The sequence below is a fragment of the Alexandromys fortis genome, unplaced genomic scaffold (genome assembly GCF_014885135.2).
Source record: "Alexandromys fortis isolate MF-2015 unplaced genomic scaffold, M_Fortis_MF-2015_v1.1 scaffold_50, whole genome shotgun sequence".
Classification (NCBI taxonomy): Eukaryota; Metazoa; Chordata; class Mammalia; order Rodentia; family Cricetidae; genus Alexandromys; species Alexandromys fortis.
This window is the reverse complement of record NW_026067932.1, coordinates 3,483,913-3,504,718: the sequence shown is the minus strand read 5'-3', so window position 1 is coordinate 3,504,718 and position 20,806 is coordinate 3,483,913. Positions and strand designations below refer to the sequence as shown.

The 20,806-nt window shown below is 42.1% G+C and overlaps 1 protein-coding gene across 2 annotated transcripts in view; it reads left to right on the top strand.

The window, feature by feature from the left end:
* The window catches only part of Ntn4 (netrin 4), a 100,333-nt gene extending 80,348 nt beyond the window's left edge, over positions 1-19,985 (top strand). Inside the window, exons 6-10 of one of the 2 annotated variants that reach the window (XM_050145633.1) lie at positions 8,238-8,451; positions 8,797-8,909; positions 11,917-11,985; positions 14,725-14,895; positions 19,045-19,985. In XM_050145633.1, coding sequence (XP_050001590.1) covers positions 8,238-8,451; positions 8,797-8,909; positions 11,917-11,985; positions 14,725-14,895; positions 19,045-19,181 — 704 coding nt within the window. In that variant the 3' untranslated portion in view covers positions 19,182-19,985. Of the gene's footprint in view, positions 1-8,237; positions 8,452-8,793; positions 8,910-11,916; positions 11,986-14,724; positions 14,896-19,044 lie in introns of both variants that reach the window. The other variant, XM_050145632.1, reaches the window with a different exon arrangement.
* Positions 19,986-20,806: the final 821 nt, after the last annotated feature.

Sequence of the window (20,806 nt, the reverse complement as noted above, 5' to 3'; positions counted from 1 at the left end):
TCCTTTCTTCCTGTTCTTTTTTTGGTTTTTTTTTTTTTTTTTTTTTTAATGAATGAATTGTGTTATCTAGTATTTCTTAATGACTGATGATCTTTGGTCTTTAGGAGTCTCTCATTGTCGTTTCTGTAGTATAGTATAAGGCCTACAATGTAAGGACCGCATCTTTCTGTATTTGTATCCAGTAGAGTCTATGCCTTTGCTCGATATAAAAATGTTAGAAGAGAAAAAAGTACCATGACAGGTGATAGCCCAGACTCATCATGTCAGCTCAGAGAAGAGATCCCAGACATTCAGTCAGCAGAGAATAGGGCTTTCTTCTCAAAAGGAAAAAGGGACCTTAGAGATGACCCCATTCCTGGCAAGGCGCCGGGCAAGATGGTGACCAAGTAGAACAGGAGTGCAGGTTAAACAGGTAGTACTACTCTTAAAAGTGTGACACGGGCAATAACAACAATTGTGGTGTGTGACAGAGAAAATTCTTCCAAGTCAAGAAAAGCACCTAAAATCCTAACCTAGGAGTTTTCTAGTAAATTAAAGTCATCTGTGTACCCAGCAACGCTCTCTTCAGTTTAAAAAAGTCACAAACCGGGATTATAACATGTTTTTAAACCACGTAAGGTCTCTTAGATATGTCCAGGAACAAATAGAAACTGGCAAGGTTCCAACTGGTAAACAGGACAGGAACGATACAAAAAAACAAACAAAGGTCTGAGCCAGCCGTCAGCTGCAGTAGCGGATTAAAAATAAAGGCCATGATGTTAGTATTTCTTTATTGTACATTTCCAGTTTCACCAAGGGCAGATAGGAAATACACTTAAGTGCCTTCCACTTACTCCTTGAGACACCTAATAAAAGCTTAACCTATGTGTGATGGGTTTTCCTCTGCCATGCGGCATAAATTAAAGACACGTGTTAATTAGGATTACTTATTAAATTCATTCAAGTACGATTCTGTTTGAAAACATATCGAGTATTGTGGTGCAGCTATCACCAAGGAGCACGCATTTATCATTTTAAGGATCAGCAGGAAAATGTTCCATAGGTGCTGTCTTGCCTTTCACACAGTCAAATTCATTTCCCTTATTTTTAGCTTCATGGCTGCTCATCCACTAGCAAAACTGGTTGTTGCTGTAGCTTTTCATCTACCATCCGAGATGACGGCCGAATGGAAGGAGTAAACAGGGACCCTCGTAAGATAGAAGGGCTCCTTTTATCTACTATTTAACTTCACACCTCATACATCTATAACAGCTTAGACTATCTCCTTTCTGCTTGAAACTGCATCTCAGACCATGCCCCTTGGGTTCCCGTGAACTCTGGCGGCAACTGCTGCTGCCCACTTCTAAAATCCCCCATCAGCCGCTCCCGACCTTTCCAGGGGAGAACAATGCTGGGAGCCTGGGAGGCACTGCCAAGGGCGTGGCCACCGGGCAGTGGTGAAAGGTCCCAAGCTGCCACTGCTTTCCCAGCCGAGGGCCTTGAACTTTGAGTGCTGTTTTTAGAAACTCTAAATCAGGAACAAATACTTTCAGGGTATTTTGCTCTCGGTGTATCTTTTGCCAACAGAAGAGCCAAAGTTAGGGAGCGACCAGGTAATGCTAGAGAGAGCCCAGAGCTGCTGTTTCTAGGGCGAGCTTGGTGTCACGGATCAGTCTGAGTGGAACACACACAAACCGGGCTTCAGTTCTCCTGAAGGTGGGATGAGGGTGAAAGGGCACCCGTGGCTCCCTTGGACTTCCCTGCCAAGGCCTTGGTTCTCCATCACATACAAGGGGTCATGGGGTGGCCGGCCATTGTCGTTGTCATTAGAATTCTTCCATGTGTATGCATCTGAGGGGCTTCGACTCCTGTCCTACATTACATTACAGGCTCCCTCGCCATAAGCAGCGGGACCATAAATCACACCCCTAATTTTCTACTGAGTGATAGGTTGATGTTTTTATCCGAGGAAAGGACCGCGGAACCAAAGAGGAACTTAACGCTAAAGCATAGGGCAATCAAGAAAGGTATGCTGCTGTTTGCTACCACATTCCTCCCAAGGGCAAGGGAGAGAGAGAGAGAGAGAGAGAGAGAGAGAGAGAGAGAGAGAGAGAGAGAGAGAGAGAGAGAGGAGCTGGAACGCCAGTTGAACGGTTCAGTCTCTTGAAAATCAAGCCATGAGGTCACTGCTGGTTTACTGTGTTCTCATCCACTGTGGACAGACTCAGTCCTAACATCCAGTGCCTTTTGTCATTTCTTTCCCTCGCTCAAGAGATACAGTTCTTGGTATTAACCCTCTTATCTCTGGTTCCCAGCAGTTCGTTTTAATGTGAAAGTCCGAGAACCTCCTGGGTGAAAATGTGGGTAGATAGGTGGGTGAGTGGAGGCGTGGATGCCTGGACAGATGGATGGACGGAGAGTAGATGGTGAGCAAGCAGGTAGGTGGTGGGTTATGGATGGATGGACAGACAGAGGGATGAGGAGTAGATGGTAAGGAAGGAGGTAGGTGGAGGGGTGGAGGATGGTGAACATCATAAAATATATATTAGCCAGAAAGTAATATCAGTTATTGATCCTGTGGCACCACAAATTTCTAATACATTGCGAATGTGCACACTCCCTATTCATCTATAAGCTCCCCTGCGCTATAGGTATTGTTATTCTCACTTGATTAATGAGACTTATGGAAATTAATTTTATAAAGCCTTATAAGGAATAAGCCTCAGGCAGGATATGCTGGTGCACACCTTTATCTCCAGTACATGGGAGGCAGAGGCAGGCGGATCTCTGTGGGTTTGAGGCCAGCCTGGTCTACAGAGCGAGTTCCAGGACAGCCAGGGTTATGATACAGAGAAACCCTGTCTCGAAAAAACAACAAAAAAGAAAAGAAAAAAGAATAAGCCTTATAAGCAGGATTTGAGCTCAGCCCATCTGACTCTTGGGCTTGCCCCTTATCCTCTTTATTTATCCTATGTCTCTGTCTTGTTTTCTCTTTTTCTAAGAGACCTTGTAAGGCAGACTTCCAAGCAGCTGTATTTACTGTCAGCTCCTGTAGTTGGAATAAATACACAAAGCTGTTTGAAAATGTGTTAATGAAATCCATTATTTCATTAACAGTTGTACTTGCTGTTAGAAAACCCTCCAGAGAGGCTGCACATCCTACCGTCTCCCTGGAAACGTTCTAAAGAGGCGATGCCCATCATAGATGCACTCCTCCAGAAACCTCGCAGATGAAATTTCTGTCTCACTTAGCAGTGATCAAAATTCATCGTTCAACCTGCTATGGAACCATTTGTAAAGCATCTGCTTAGACATTTTGTACTATTCCTTTAGATTTTCTTCCAGTAGGACTCACACCCCCAGTGAATACTGAGAATAAATTATTCACATCACGAGAGAATACTTATGAATTGGCTCAACTTAAAGGCCCCGGTTGCCAAGCCCAGTGACCTAAATTCAACCCCTGGAACCCATTAAAGGTAGATGAAGAGAACCAACTCCACGAAGTTGTACACACACAACCACACACAGTGATAATAATAATTAAAAATATATAATTTTCACTATCTAAGTTCATGTCTAATGACAAGCAAAAGTCAAGGGCTTACATCCTTTATGTCAAAACTTTGACAGCCTCAGAAAGATAAATGTAGCACTTGTTTTCTCTCCTTTGTGGTTTTTATTTTAGATTTTATTTAGACACATGAAATCATATATGTACATGTGCCCTGAAAGGAGAAGTGAAACTTTCTGGCAAAAACAAAGAATTAATCAGAGAAGGTAGAAGGGTAGAAGGGCTTGGAGAGACAATATGCTCAACGTACATTATATAGTTGTGTGATAATGTCCTTATGGGACCAGTTGCATAAACAAAAAATGTATAGTAATGAAAACAAAAAATATTTTTTTTACAAAAATGCTTGAGTAGAATTTTTTTTTAAAAAAAATCACCTAGGCAGTGGTGGTGCACACCTTTAATCTCAGCACTCAGGAGAAAGAGGCAGGAGGATCTCTGTGAGTTCAAGGCCAGCCTGGTCTACAGAGTATTGGGGACTCAGACACGAACTATAACCTGTAGACATCCTCTCCCCAGCCCACTGATCTTCCTAAACAATGATAACAAACATATCCATTCTGGAAGAGAAAAGAAATGCCTCTTCTGTGCATCTGATGCTGACAGCCACCAAACTTGAGGAGGCCAGTGTGCAAGGCAAGCCTCTCCTCGCAGCCTGAAAAGGCAGCCGTGGAGGACGCTGGGGGCCTTCTGCCTGCAGCTAGTTCTGCATAGTTTCCCACTGGTATTTTTGTCTTGTTATTATGCAAAAAGTCACATTGACAGAGACCCATTAGCACACGTGATAGGACCACACTCTTCCCTGGCCATGCCTGACATGGGTGTCGGTTTGAAAGCATAAGGTCCTACCGAGAGGTCAATTCCTAGACAGGCTGCAAATCTACAGTGGGGTCCCATGGGCAGGGGTCCCGCGACATCTGCCTTCTGTCTCGGCCTCCCGCGGCTGCTGCCAGGGACCAAAATGATTTAGCTGAGTGACACAGAAACTGTTGGTTAAATCATCTAAAAGGTATGAAAGTTTGATGCGTCCTTGCATGGTTTTATTTGAGTGTCATCTCAATGCTCTCTGTACATGCTATATTGGTATATTATTTCATATCACATAAACTTCCTGCATTGGCATTAAAAAGAAGTAATAAAACCAGGTGACAAGGCCAGCAAGAGAGCTCACCAGGAAAAGGCACTTGACCTGTGACCTCCATTCAATTCCTGGAGCCCACAGATGGGCGGGGAAAAAGGCTGGCTATACATAGTTGTCCTCTGACCTCTACCCGTGTGCCGTGTCAGGCACACACCCACACATCATAACAATACATACATCATACAAACACACACGTCATATGCATGCATACATACATAACACACCCATCATAGCTACACACGCCAGTAATAAAGATAAGTTATTTTTAAGAACAAGTGATAAATCAATGGTGATTTGATACCTTAAGAGAGAATTCTGGAGGAGCCTCATAATCAAGCAGCTGAAAAACTTAGGAAGCTTAGTGAAGCCAGGCGGTGGTGGCGCACGCCTTTAGTCCCAGCACACGGGAGGCAGAAGCAGGTGGGTCTCTGTGAGTTCGAGGCCAGCCTGGTCTACAAGAGCTAGTTCCAGGATAGAAACCAAAAGCTACAGAGAAACCCTGTCTCGAAAAATCAAAAAAAAAAAGGGGGGGGAAGCTTAGTGAAGACGTAAGAATACATAACGTAAATGACATCATTACCACGAGAAACTCGGTATTTTAAAGATAAAATCTCTCCTTTTCTTTTTGTATTGGATAAGCCCCCCCCCTTTTTGGGGGGGATTTTTGAGACAGGGTTTCTCTCTAGTTTTTGGTGTCTGTCCTGGAACTAGCTCTTATAGACCAGTCTGGCCTCGAACTCACGGAGATCTGCTTGCCTCTGCTTCCCAAGTGCTGGGATTGAAGGCGTGCACCAGGATAAGCCCCTTTATATTGGACTAGTCATTATTATTTTCAATTTTTAATTTTTATTACTGTGTGTGTATGTGTGTATGGTGTGTGTATATGTATGGTGTCTATGTATGTGTATGGAGTATGTGTGTAAGGTGTATATGTGTGTGTATGGTGTGTGTGTGGTGTATGTATGCATGGGGTGTGTGTATGAGGTGTGTGTATGGTGTGTGTGTGTATGGTATGTGTGGGGGGTATGTATATATGGGGTGTGTGTGTATGGTATGTGTATTGTGGTGTATGTATGTATGGGGTGTGTGTGTATGGTGTGTGTGTGGTGTATGTATGTATGGTGTGGTGGGCTCTGTTTGTTAGAAGCAAATAGAGTTGCAGCTCTTTTAAGAGAAGACTTCCTGACTCAGCATTAGCAGCAAAAACTGTGCAGCTCCCTTAAGAGCTGGCTTCCTGGTTCATGCTGGAAGCACAAATTCTGGCTCTTTTGGGGAGGTCCTGCACTTAAATGGGGTTTGTGAACAGCATGCTACAAATTGCTTAATGGCAACATGGGACCACTAGGGTGGTAAGCATGGCTTGCAGAGGCAGTAAACACACCTCTGCTATGTTGGAAGGGGTGAAGTCAACTGGCAGGGCTGCGAAGTTGGTCCTAGCCATGCCTGATTAGCATTTATTAAAAAAAAAGGTGCTCCTAGTCAGAAAATGATTACAGATGCACAATAAATACAGACTAAGACAAAAAGTGTACCTCTAAATGGTCAGTGTTTGAAACGTGTACATAGACTCGGAAGAGAGAGGAAACATAATATAGATAAGAATACAAACAGTCATAGATTAAAGGAGTAAAAATAATAAAATAAATATTAAAAAGCAATAGAGTAATAAAAAAGCCACATAAAGATGGAAAATATACAGAGAGTCAGGACTGTATATATTATTGTGTTTTATTTGAATTTCTTGACTACAGAGAGACATTTGATTCTGGGGCTGCTAAGCTAAACCAACATTTATATTTTAAAGGTATCTTGACTTCGAAACTTGAGTCTAAGGATATGTCACTTTGGAAAAGAGGTTCTGCTTTTGTTTCCATAGAAGATGAGAACCTGTGGATTCCTTCCAGGCTACTGTGGTTTGATGGAATAATACCTCCAGAAAGGTCTCTGTGAACCCTAAAAATACTTCACCCAACAAACAGCAGAAAGCAGTTTGGAGAAAACTATGCCCAAATTCTCAAAATGATTATTTATAAATGTTTGTTCAGCTCATTTAAAAATGTAATGTGTAGTTAAGAAATACAGATTAATAGACAGTCATTTATAATAGTCAGACTTATAGTCATGTTAGCTAGGTTTTCTAGATATACAGAGATATATTTATTTTAGACAGATAATCTTTAGTACTTCAAAAGATCTACAAAATATGACATTTTAAATATTTTAAGAACTTAGACTTTTCTCAACAGTGAGACATGTCTGCTTCTGGCAGCACCAATTACTTCAGAATTTGCCTTCAATGTGACAAGGCTAGCCATTTGGACAAGAAACTGCTCTTGCCTGGACTTCTTGGTGGTATGCTATATGAACTGGACACACAGGACCCACAGAAAAGTAACTGCTGAACTTGTCTAAAGCAATATAGTCCTTTGGCTTTCCTGCTTCATGAAAGAGTCTGCCAAACATTCTAAAAAAGCACAGAAGAAAGTGACTGACAAACTGCCAATATAGGCAAAACAGTCTTTCAAATTTCCTGCTTCATGGAAAAGTCTGCCAGATGCTATGGGCCTATAGGCTGAAGATGGATGCCCCAATGTTACAGAAGAACTTTGGGTGATTATCCAGGCAGAGAGATGTCTCTATCAATTGTAGAGTTTTAGAAGTTGTTTACAATGCAATTCCTGTTAACTTAGGTAATATTATATCCTTCTGGAGTCTTTGAAGAGTTGAAGAACAGATACATATAGTTATACTTCTCCTTAGTTATGATAAAAGATAAATTATAGATGATAGAAAATTTTCTTTAATTTGCCAAATATAAATGGATTAAATATTGTAACTATAATTCTTGTTTAATAACTGTTTTTGTATATGTAATTTTAGTATGTTAAAATTAAAGTCTTCTGCCAGGCAGTGGTGGTACATCCCTTTAATCCCAGCACTCTGGAGGCAAAGGCAGGCAGATCTCTGTGAGTTCAAGGCCAGCCTGGTCTACAAGAGCTAGTTCCAGAACAGGCTTTAAAGCTACAGAGAAACCCTGTCTCGAAAAAAAATAAAATAAAATAAAGCCTTCCTTTTTAATTAGACAGAAAATGGGAGATGATGTCCTTCTGTATGTGTTGCTTTTATTGGTTGATTAATAAAGCTATTTCAGTCAGTGCTTTAGCAGAGTAAAGCCAGGCAGGAAGTCAGAACAGAGATAGACAGAATAGGCAGAGTCAAGGAGACAACACGTAGCTACAGAAGGGGAAGGAATCTTAACAGTAGATCGCAGCTTCATGGTGATACATTGATTAATAGAAATGCGTTAATTTAAGATGTAAGAGTTAGTTAATAAGAAGCTTGAGCTAATAGGCCAAACACTATTATAATTAATATAGTTTCTGTGTGATTATTTATATCTGGGCATCTGGTAATGAAAGAGCAGTCTTTGTTTACAGAGGAGTCTCGGAAACATGCTGTTTGATGAGATGAAGCCATTTGCCAGGGATAAGTCACAAGGTTGATCCAAAAACACTCACCAATCCCTTTTCTCTTCTTTTGTAGCATGTTCCTGCCATCCAGTTGGGTCAGCTAGCCTTCCTTTCAGCTCAGTGACCTTCTGTGACCCTAGCAATGGTGACTGCCCTTGCAAGCCTGGGGTGGCAGGGCCACACTGTGACAGGTGCATGGTGGGATACTGGGGGTTTGGACACTATGGCTGCAGACCTTGTGACTGTGCCGGGAGCTGTGACCCACTCACAGGAGACTGCATCAGCAGGTGAGTGTGTGTGCCTCTTCTTCTTTGTGACTCTGTGAGTCGCTCAAGCATTTGGAGATTGGGCAGTGACTGAAAGCCATTAAGGAGAGGACACATTGCTCACATCTCTTTAAAAAAAATGTTTTTCCAGTCTGCAGAATCAAATAATTTGCTCTTGTGATTTTTTTAAATGAAATTATCTAGCTCATTTTGCAAACTAAGCTATTTTGCCCAGTAATTTCCTATAACAGCACTGGTGTCTGGAAAGCTAAATAGGAAGGTTTGGATCTCTATAACAAGATTCATTTTTACTTGGGTTCTAAAACATCTTATTGAATCTGCCATTGTTTTCTGTTTTGTTAGTAGTGCTGACTTGGATTGGTACCATGAAGTCCCCGCCTTTCCTTCTCCATACAATAAGAGCGAGCCGACCTGGGAGTGGGGGGACGAACAAGGATTCTCTGCACTCAGACACTCAGGTGAGACTGAGACTTCTTCCATCATACTTCCAAGTCTGGTCTGGAGCCCTGTCTCTACCTCCCAAGTTCTGGAATTAAAGATGTGCACCACACTTGGCCCTCATATTGATCTTTTCTCAAAGCATTTGGGAAAGAAGATGAATATCCATGCTACATAGTCCACATGTTATATGGCCACTCTTAGAATTCTCTTCTACTTTGCTTTGACAATGACCTCTAATCTGTAACTGCCCGCTGGACCAAACCTGTAATAACCGGGTCATTTGGACGACAGGACATCCACTGAGTCCATTGTGCATGTTATTAGGGAGCTGGCAGCATGCCCAGTGAGCACACAAAGTGTCCCCACAGCTGTTAGGCTTAGGATGTCCCCAGGGAGGCTCTGGGATCCATCTGGATGCTTTCCCGAGGGAAGAAAACAGCTCAGCTTCAACATTCCCTTCTGGTATAGCTTGGTGCTCCCAGGTACCTTTCTTCAGCATAAAGTGGCAGCCTGTTTCTTAAGCACTTACAAAAGCCCTTTCATCCTTGAATCTAGTTGCCTACCTGTCTATCGATCTACGGTAAACACCATGAAAAGCTGTTGACTACCATTATGATGCAATCTGCCTACTAATACTGCTATGTATCACAAGAAAATAATTTCTTTCTCTTTTTTCTTTTTCTTCCTTCCTTCCTTTCTTCTTTCTTTCTTCCTTCCTTTCTTTCCTCCCTCCATTTCTCTTACTCCCTTCTTTCTCAGTGCCAGAGATGAAGCCCTGAGCCCTGTCCTTGGTAGGCAAAGTGTTTGATGACTAAGCTCAGCCCTCTAATCTATCATTTCTCCCACTGGTGAGGTAGAAAACACCAGATGTGAATTCTGGCTTCCCGAATGACAAATCTGGCTTTCACTAGTACCAGAAAACTGTGAGCCATGTTCATTTTTCAAAATGTCCCAGCAATCCTACTGTAACTAAACAGGTCTTTTCCATTTCCAGATTGCTTAAGCCCTGACGAATGAAAAATATTAGTCTCTGAAATTGGCTCTCATGATAGGCCTCGGCTGGGCGTGAACTCCCGGGCTCAACCAGTCCCTTGGGCTTGGCTTTCTGAATAGCTGAGACAACATAAGCTCCCTCACGGAACCCAGCTTGACCTGCGCATGTGAATGCTTGAACTCTGACTGTGTGGGAAAAAAGGGGTGTTGTCAGGAAGTCAAAGACAGACCTTCAAGTGACAGACCTGTGTGCTGCCCAGAGGACTGATGGACAGCTTTGTGGTGAGGGATGGTGTACACCATTCTCTCGTGGTCCCCTTGGTTCTATGGCAACATGCTAGCTGGCACGTTCTCGGCTTCAATGCCGTTCTCAAAGGCCATGGGCCAGCCACTTAGAGCAACTTCTGAATGAGCGCCTCTGTTGGGTTTAGATTATAAGCGAATCACAACCGCTGGTTTTAAGCGCCTTCCACTCCTTTCCCACTTTTTTAATTCTACTTGGGCTTTTCCAGGCGTAACTCTGGTTCTCTTTTCTGAAGCCTGCATCGCTGTAGCTGAGATGCCAGAGGTACTCGTACCACCCTCACTGGGTTGGCATTTCTGCCCAGATGTCCTGCCAGCATCCTCTGAATCACTGTCTCCTCCATGTCCTAGATCACCGTTGTCTCGGTCTGGGCTAGATCCATTTTCCCTCTTTCCTGCTACGTCTGGGTTAGTGCCTCTCGGCCTTGTTATGAGAAGCCACCCTTCCTGTCTCACCATAGTGCAGTGTCCTCTCTGCCTCTGGATCCGAAGTGCTGCCCCAGTGGTGGCTACATCTGCACATGACAAAGCGTGTGGCTCCAGAGGCAAAATTGTAAGAAACACTAGCCAGCTACTCCGCTGCCGGTGTCTCCACCCACTCTTGCTTTTATTGAGTTCTGATTTCAGCTGCTTCTCCCTTCAGAGAGCTACTGCTATGCTACGTCATATAAAGCAACAAACTAGAGAGGTGGTTGCTGCGAAAGCCCTTAAAACTATAAAGCCCTGAACCCCCCCCCAATGTTTCTATGTCTGTTAGTGATACGACGATCCTCTCATTAGCTGCAAACTTCGCTGTCATGACGTTCATTTTTGTACTAAGGTGTTAGGAAAGTCTCCTACAGGGCCTGGCAGTTCTCATGTGCAGCAGTTCTAACAGACGATTTCAATGCTTGGAAGAAACTACCCCATCTTTTTTGTAAATGGCTTTTCTCTTCTTCCCAAACATTGTACCCTCCTCCCACCTAAGCATGTTGTACTTCTTTTTTATTTCTTTTTTGTTTTTTTTGAGACAGGGTTTCTCTATGGTTTTGGAGCCTGTCCTGGAACTAGCTCTTGTAGACCAGGCTGGTCTCAAACTCACAGAGATCCGCCTGCCTCTGCCTCCCGAGTGCTGGGATTAAAGGCGTGCGCCACCACCGCCCAGCGTATGTTGTACATCTATCTTAGACCACTCCATAACTTTTTAAATACGCCCCCTTTTTTACTTGCCAAATTGCAAGCCCTAGGCAAGAGCTCTTTCTTGCTCATACTTACGTGCTCTGAATGACGTCATCACCATGCCCAGCAGGTGGTAAGGCATCCAATTACCTTCGATGGGCTTCCAGGTATTTTATTGGATTTTAGTTGACATAACTGTTAATGGGCTATTTAATATGCTCAGTTACTTTCCTGTGAGTGTACACTGTTAGCTGTTCCTTTTTATTGACGCTGGACTGTATTTATGACATCAGTTTGTGCACTGGAATTTGATGTTGCCTTCATCTTCCATATTCTACCTAGGTCGGTATTTTATTAGATGATAGTCGATTCTATTTGGAAAGAGAATGTACTTCTTTTAAACTATTCCCATTACTGCTTAATACTTACAGGTGTTATATAGGAATCAACAAAGAAGCAAGCTATGAGACCTGCATTTGCCTATTGAGTCATCATTCCTCCCTCGCCACCCCGCCCTTGCCTCCTGCTCCCACCACCCCTGTAACACAATTTTCCATTTACTTTCTGTAGGTAAATGTGAATGTAAGGAACAAGTGTTAGGAAACCCCAAAGCGTTCTGCGGAATGAAGTATTCGTATGGTGAGTTTGAACCCCCCATGCTTCTCTACCTCCTATTCAAACTAAGTACTGAGCTGTCTAGGGAAACTCTAGGCTGAGATTCCATAGCACACTGGATGCTTGGGAAATGGTAAGATGGCTGTCTGTGAGGTATTAAGATTGGTGATTCATCCAGGCGGTGGTGGCGCACACCTTTAATCCCAGCACTCTGGAAGCAGAGGCAGGTGGATCTCTGTGAGTTCGAGGCCAGCCTGGTCTAGAGAGAGTGGGTTCCAGAACAGTCAGGACTTAAATGGCTGAACATACGCATTCAAATAAAGAGAAAGGTTTTCAGTCAAGATCCCCAAAACCAAGTAGAGTATTTTCATTCTTGATTTTGTTTATTGTTCTTTCTTCCGCGGCCTGAAACTTAAAACCACGCTGGCCTCCAAGTCACAGAGATCTGCCTGCCTCTACCTCCCGTGTGCTAAGAACCACCAAGCCTGCCAGTGTTTCCATTCTTGATAACATTGTCTTTAACCTTATAAGAAATAAGTAATAAATGGTTTTTAAAAAGTAAGTCTGGAAAGATGGCTCAGCAGTTAAGAGCACTGAGTGCTCTTCCAGAGGACCCCGGGTTTGTTACCCAGCACCCACGTGGTTGCTCACAACCATCTGGAGCAGTTCCAGAGGATCTGACACCCTCACACATGCAAACCTGCACACAAAACACCAATGCACAGAAAATAAAAACAAATAAAAATTTAAGAAAGCATATAAATCTTATCTAAAATTACAAGCACACAGCCAGGCGTGGTGGTCCAGTCCTTTAATCCTAGCACGCAGGAGGTAGAGGCAGAGGCGGGCAGTGACTTGGAGGCCAGTCTGGTCTGTAAAGTGAGGTCCAAGACAGCTAGGTCTACTACACAGAGGAACCCTGGGAAGCAAGCATACCCCCCCCACACACTGCTTCCCCAGTTTGGCCAGTAGAAGAAACATTTTGAAAACACAGTGTCTAATAAAGGAAAAGGAGCTTATTCTCCAACACAATGGGGGGAAATCCACTGGATTGATTTTGCTGTGTATTCCTGTTTCCAGTATTTATTAAGTGACAGTGGTGAAGGAGCAAGGTCCCCGCTGCCTTGGAGCAGTCATGCTTACCGGGCACGGTGCTACGCACTCTGTGTATACACACGCAACCTCATCTCTTCAGGAGCCTGTCCGGCTCTATGCAAAGCAACCAGGCCTATAAACGCTTCATTCAATTTCTTAAGACTAGATTGATTCTCAGGATGCCGTATAATTTTGATCCTTGATTCTGTGAAGACGGCTGTCTGATGTGGCATTCTCGAAATATGGAATCAGCTAAAATAGGCTTCTCTCATCACGTACCATGGTCTTATCAAAATCTGTACACGCTCCCTTAATGATACGGAAAATTATATCCCAGTGTTCCTAGGTCTACACTCTCCCCTTCCCCGACATATTCCACTCCCTAATTTTTAGCTCCATGCATTTCATAGACAGAAGAGCATAACAGAATCAGAATTCAAGCAGAACACTGAAGATGATCTGTAATCATCATGCATGACATATGTAATTACATGTCACTTTAGTATTACACCGTATACTGCAGAGAGAGGGGGAAGGACTATGGTGTCCTCACTACAGAGGCATGATGAAGGTTTGAACAGGTCAGCTTACTCTCTTCTACACTTTACAACGCACGTATTAAAATAACGCACGGAATTCTATAAGCATGGATAATTTCTATGTGTCAATTTAGAAACACTTTCCAAGTCTTAAAAATTAAAAGAAGGGTCTGGGGAGGCGACTGAACAGTTAAGAGCACTTGCTGGTCTAGCAGAGGACCAGGGTTCGAGTCCCAGTGTGCATATAGTAGCTCACTACTGTTTGTAACTCTGTCTCCAGACGGGGATCTGATGCTTTCTTCTGGCCTCCATGGGCACCAGGCACACATATGGTGCACATATATACATGCAGGCAAATACTCAGACACATAAAATAAAAATAAATAAATTCTAAAATAAATGAAAGAAAAGGATTACGATAGTCCTGCCATCAAGTCGGAGGGTACTTTACCTCACCTAGACAGCTTATATTGTACTCCAAACAACAGGAAATAATAATAATGCTATAGCATCACTATGGCGATGCAAACTATATCCTACCAAAGCACTTTGTTCTCTGCCATAACATCATAGATAGCAAACCACTGAAGTGTATAACATACATACATATACATAAATAAACACATATTATAATATATAATCAGATTCTACATAAAATCAGGACAATAGTTCATCCTCCTATTTTTTTCTTCCTTGGTAGTTTTGATATATGAATGTGTTTGTTTGTTTTCTGAGACAGGATTTCTCTGTGTAGCCCTGGTTTGTACTGAAGCTCACTTTGTAGGCCCAGCTGGCCTTGAACTCAGAGATCCACCAGCTACCGTGCCTCACTCAGCTGAATATACTTAAATTTTTATTTGTAGAAGGCAATGGATAATATCTCTCTAGTGTCATAATATGGGAGGGGGCAAAAGTTGAAACTGCCCAATAAAGAGAAAATAAAATATAAATGAGATTAAATCATTGTGAAAAAGAACGAGTCTCGTGATTGTAAAGCAGATTTCCATATTACGATTTTTGTCTATTCAGCTTTCCATCAGACTTGAAAATGAATCTTCAAATAGTTCAAATTTCCAAAGAAAACATGAACTCCACATTTTTTTTAACTTTTGGAATTGTGTCATTCCAGTGTTAAAAATCAAGATTTTATCAGCTCATGACAAAGGTTCCCATGCCGAGGTCAACGTGAAGATAAAAAAAGTCCTACAGTCTACGAAACTGAAGCTCTTACGAGGCAAGAGGACGCTGTACCCTGAGTCCTGGACAAACAGGGGCTGCACATGTCCGATCCTCAATCCAGGTTCGCACTAATTGGACTTAATTAATCTTGTGACCCTTGTCTCTGCACATTGGCTGTCTTCATCCTCTGAACCAAAACTCCCTGAGATCATCTCCCCCTTCACCTTCTGAATATCCAGAAGGAATTCTTTGAACTAACATTAAGAAATACAAAACCCAGTTGGGCTGTGGTGGCGCACACCTTTAATCCTAGCACTCGGCAGGCGGATCTCTGTGAGTTTGAGGCCAGCCTAGTCTACTAGAGCTAGTTCCAGGGTAGGCTCTAAAGCTCTAGAGAAACCCTGTCTCAAAAAAAAAAAAAAAAAAGAGAGAGAGAGAGAGAGACAAAACCTCATCTTTTCCAAGTGCTCTGCAAGCATAAAATATTTTAAAAATCTAACAATATAATACTTTCCATTCTGAAAGAGTAGGCTCAGCTTGTTCCAGTGCCCGCCGCCCCAACAGCTCCTCCCTGAACTTATCTGCCATTGTGCATTATTTGACAGCGAGGTCCTCTTCCACAAGAACCTGTCCGCAAAGGAAGCACTTGTATAAAACCTTCTGTGCAAATGATACTAAAAAAATCAGTCTTCCCTGTCGCATGAGAGGCATCTGTTTTCCCTGCACAGAAAACAACTCTCAAGTTTTCATTGTGTTCTTTTTCATTAAATGATCCTTCTGGTTTCCAAGGAGAAACAGCGGGGGCAAATAATTTAAATACAACCTTAGAGGAACTTGGAACAGGAATAAGATAAGATTTGAACCTGAAAAACTTAACACAGAGGTGGTGGTGACGGCAGTCACTGATGAGGCCTTTTTGGGGGGGCGGGAGCAGGGGGGTTCGAGACACAGTTTCTCTATAGCTTTGGTGCCTATCCTGGAACTAGCTCTTGTAGACCAGGCTGGCCTCGAACTCACAGAGATCCGCCTGCCTCTGCCTGGGATTAAAGGCGTGCCCTACCATCTTCTGTCTCATTGATGAGTTCTTCAGACCTTCCTGATTCTATAAAGACAGACCTCTGGCGATGGTCCCTTCAGGATGGAGGACCAGCTGAGAGAAGAGTCTCCCATAGCAACCTTCCATCCGCTTGTGTCAACACTCTGCTAAGGATAACAAAACTGCATCCTACACCTAAACATACACCTCACGTTCCGTGTCCTCGTCTACTTCTCTGCGCCCTCCCCCCCCTCCCGCTAAATTTGAAGGCAGGATAGGATATAGATGTCTGATCACAGTCTATCTTTGATACCCATGCAGCATTAGCACCCAAATATACTATAATGCTCAGATGATCGATTCTAAATGCCTGCCTCCCTGTACATGCGCTCCGTGACTTCCTGTTGGAGCAGCCATGGCCTGGGCTGTAGGCAGATGAGATGAGGCAGGAGCATCCTTTATATTCTAGATCTAATTTATTCCCCTTCTGAGCCAGGAAAGCACAGTTACGCTAGAAAGAACTCTTCTCTGTGTGTGTTTTTTTTAATTAACAAATTAAAAGAAACAGATAACAGAAAAACTACAAACAAAATATCCCCTTAATCTAAACACTTAACCGGTGATTTAAAACAAAAATAGTTTGCTCGGGTTAACTAATTTCTTACCTCTTTCATCCCTCTAATGTTTTACTTAATCTCATTTAAATTTCAATAAGATAGAAGGAAAACGTTTTTATTATAAAAGTAAATAGTTCCAAAGCATAACTCCGAAGACTAAGTAAGAATTTTGGATTTCTGAATATGGGAAGATAAGAGTCGTTCATTTAAGTTCTGTTTCCCAATGGTCTGTGCTTAAGGGCTCTCCTGAGCAATTTTCTATTATCTTGGCAGAAGGGGAAAAAAAGGTCTGTCCAGTTTTGCAGAATGACATTAAAAACAAAAGCTCTGACCGTCTGAGCCACCCTCCAGGAAGTGAGCTCTATTTCCTGCTCAGGTTTCTGCCAGAGTCCAAGAACCCTCTGAGCTCATCACAATTGAAAACATAAGCGCAATTATTCAAAGAATTCTTGAAAACATGTTTACTTGCTTTGAAGAAAAATCTGGAAGCTGCCAAAGCAGAACCAGACGCTGTTTCATTTTGCTTTTGTTTTTCCATTTTTACATGTCCAATGATGAAAACTAAAGAAGGCTGATTAAAAACTCACGCCTCAACTTCTCTGCTGCGCTGCCTTTGAACAGGAGCGATCCACTGGCTGTCTGCGCCAGCCCAGTCCCCTGTGACTCGTACACACATTTCATCAGCCGTGTGTCTTTAAATGCCAATGCTAGCACCAGAGTACACTTCCTTTTTGTTATAGACAAAAAATATTGTGCCCTCAAACATATAACAAAGCAGATATGAACCTGTAAGACAGACAAATGTAAGCGATATTAAGGGATGTAAACGAAGACCGTGTGCTATGGTTTGATGGTACTCCATACGCTGGGGGTTTATTCAGCATCATTTGTATTAGTTTAATATTAATAATTCAGATGGTAAATTCCTGAACTATTTGTTCTATTTGTGACTTTAAAGTAATTTAAAATACTGGTTTTGATCTACAAGTTGCTATTATTATTTTTATTTTAGGCCTTTATCTTTATGTATCTTGGTGTTTTGCCTGCATGAATATCTGCACATCTTGTTCATGCAGTGCCCAGAGGCCAGAAAAGGCTGCCGGGTCTCCTGGGACTGGAGTTACAGAGGGATGTGAGCTGCCATGTGGGTGCTGGGAATCAAACCAGGGTCCTCTGTAAGAGCAGCCACTGCTCTTAACCACCGAGTCATCTCACCAACCCCAAAGATTTTGTAAAAGAGAACTTTATTACTTAAACATTGGGCAATAACAAGACATACTTATACACATAGAGAAGTTTTAAAATGTTTACTGTATTTGTAAAAAGAGAACTTTATTATTTAAATAGTAGACAATAGCAAAATATGTGTGTGTGTGTATATATATACATATATATACATACACACATATCCATACACAAAACAAACTACATACTAGCTTGTATGTTTGTTTTACTAGGGATTTAACCTTGGTCCTTGTGCATTGCCAGACAAGCCTTCTACGTCTGAGCTAAGTCCTAAGTCCTTGTTATTTTAAGGCCTTGCTAAGTTGCCTAGGTGACCTCAAACTTGGGGTCCCCTTGCCTTAGTGTTGCAAGCAGACATCATAACTAGGATTACAGGCATGCATCACTCTGTATGACTCAAAGATTTAAGCCAACATATATTTGAATTTTAACATCTAGTTAAAATAACTTTCTAAGACAAAGAGTTATATACTTTAAAATTTTAGCTAAATGTTATAACTATATAACTCCTTGTCTTAGAAAGTTATATGCCCTACATTTTATAAAATTGTTTCAAAATATCAAAACTGACACCATTACAAATATGTAATGAGGAATATTGTCATTTCCTTAACTAGTACATAAAGAGACACTCCATCTTTCTGTGCCTTTGTTAGCCAAAATATTTTACTCAAAGCCTGAAATTTTTTTTAATTACAGGGGCAGCACTAACTGTGGTCAAGTTTCATTAGATTTTTAATTTTTATTTTTGCTTTAATTTGTTCATAAACAAATAAGTAGGATATATTTATTCTTCAAATACAAAGATCTATTCAGTCCTCAACTATAACTATATAGAAAGATACATGTCATTGTATGTCATTTTATACAGCTGTATAGAGAGAACTCTTGTCATTTTCTGTCATTCACAGTTCTAATGCTTTCCTCACATTGCTTTAGTTTTGTAAAGTCCTTCTCTTTTTTTGTTTCATTTTGTTTTGTTTTTGTTTTTTGTTTTACAAGACAGGGGTTTCTCTGGAGCTCGCTCGGGCCTTGACCTCACAGAGATCCACCTGCCTCTGCCTCCCGAGTGCTGGGATGGAAGGCGTTGCCACCGCTGCCAGGTGTAAATCCTTCTTAATTGGAGTGATCTCCAGGGAACAGTGACGCACTGAGCGCCCATCGATCCCTCTCTTCTTTCCCACTCAGAGTCTAGAACCAGACAGCCCTGAGTTTGAGTCCGGGGACTCTTGCTTAACAGGGGGAACTGAACGAGTTTCCTACCTTCTGTCCCTGCCTATATGAAAGTCTGGACCGGGGCTGTCTGAAACTCTGGAAGTTGTATCCCCTCCTTTAACAGAGTGTCACGCGTGCGTCTCCTCTGTGCTTTCAGGTCTGGAGTACCTCGTGGCTGGACACGAAGACGTAAGAACAGGCAAACTTGTTGTGAATATGAAAAGCTTTGTCCAGCGCTGGAAGCCAGCTCTTGGGAGAAAGGTCATGCACATCTTAAAGAAAGAATGCAAATAGCACTGCACACGTGAGGCACACAGAGACACGCGTGTCATGGGAAAGAGATCTTGAAATGAAACTGGAATATTTTTGAAGTGCCAAAATGTAGAAAAAGGTTCTGATGCCTAGGCCTTGTCCGACCTATCTGTTCTAGATCTGCGCTCAAACACAGTTTTGTTTCAGAAAGAGAAATGAAACCCTGAGCTGATCGCTGCTGTCTGTGGAACTGGTTCTGAAAGTCGTAGCTATGGAGAATATTTGAATAGCGACGTGATGTTTAGCACGCATCCGTCAGGGGCTGTATCCCTGGCGAGGTCTGCTCCCAGCTTGAGATGTGTCATGTCCATTGTATTTGATGCTATTTAAGGAATTAATGAGATTTTTAGGGACCCGCCCCCAACTCAACCTTTTTTTTAAGAAAAGTGTTTCTTAAAAAGAGCCTTGCTGTGTGCTGTGTGTGGACTTGGGTGGGCAGGACGTGAGAGGAACGTCACGTGTGTGTACATAGTATTTCCTTGCGTAAAGCACTTTACCTACCGCTGATGTTGTGGATATTTGGAGCCGGCTCCTGACCGGAAGAGAAGAGCTGTGTGAAGACCTGCCGAGACAGAAGCACTGCCACCATGGGTGGATAGAGACCCAGGAGCCGTGGATAAAGGAAACGATGCCATTTAGCTCTAGACATTGGGAGAAACACCGCAAAGACGCAGCCTAAAAGGAGAACGTTGTGTGAAAGTCTTGGTTCGGGGTGAGAGGTTAGATTGCAAGATACTTGTCATACTGAAACTTAAAAAAAAAAAAAAAAAAAAAAAAGAAGAAGAAGGAGAGATAGAGAGACTTTAAAAGAAGAGAAAGAAACCACAAACGTAGAAATATGTTTGCATAAAGGGGAAGTAGGCTTTACCTGTCAAAAAAGCTCATTTATTTGTGATGCACTTGGACACACTTCGAAAATGATTGTAAACGCAGAATTTGTTCTGTTTTTTTTTTGTGTGTGTGTGTTTAGTATTTAAACATGAACATTGGACCAGTTTTCTCCCTTCTTTTATTAACAGTACATGGTCGTGACATTTACCTGTTTCATAACACAATATATGTGATAGTTCACGCGTTACTGGTTTTCATTATCCTTCATTTTCTTTATCCAGGCATAGCCACGCCGCATACAGTTTCTAGTGTACTTGAATTTACAAACCAGAGCCACAGTGCCTAAACTTTAGGTTCATATCCGGAGCATATTTTTCTCTGAGGTCCTGTGGACTCACAAAAATATATATATATTGCCTTGTGAATTTGTTTTTATATTTCATGTATGTAATAAAAAAATATGACCTCCTGACCTTTGTCTCCTAGCCAATTCTTCAATAGTGCTAAAGATTAACGTCTCTCAATAAGGGGACTTAAATCTAATTCCTTAAATTTAGAAAATAAATTATGAGGGAATGACTTAGTGGGCAAATTAAAAGCATTTGCCATGCAAGCCTTATGACCTGCTCCAGAACTCACGCAATAATTAAGAAATGGACTGACTCCATCAGGTTGTCCTCCGGCTTCTACATACACACCAGAACACACTCATGCCAACACACCATACACATGGAAAAGAAATTAATGTTAAAAAAAAAAGTTAATCCTAGCATTCA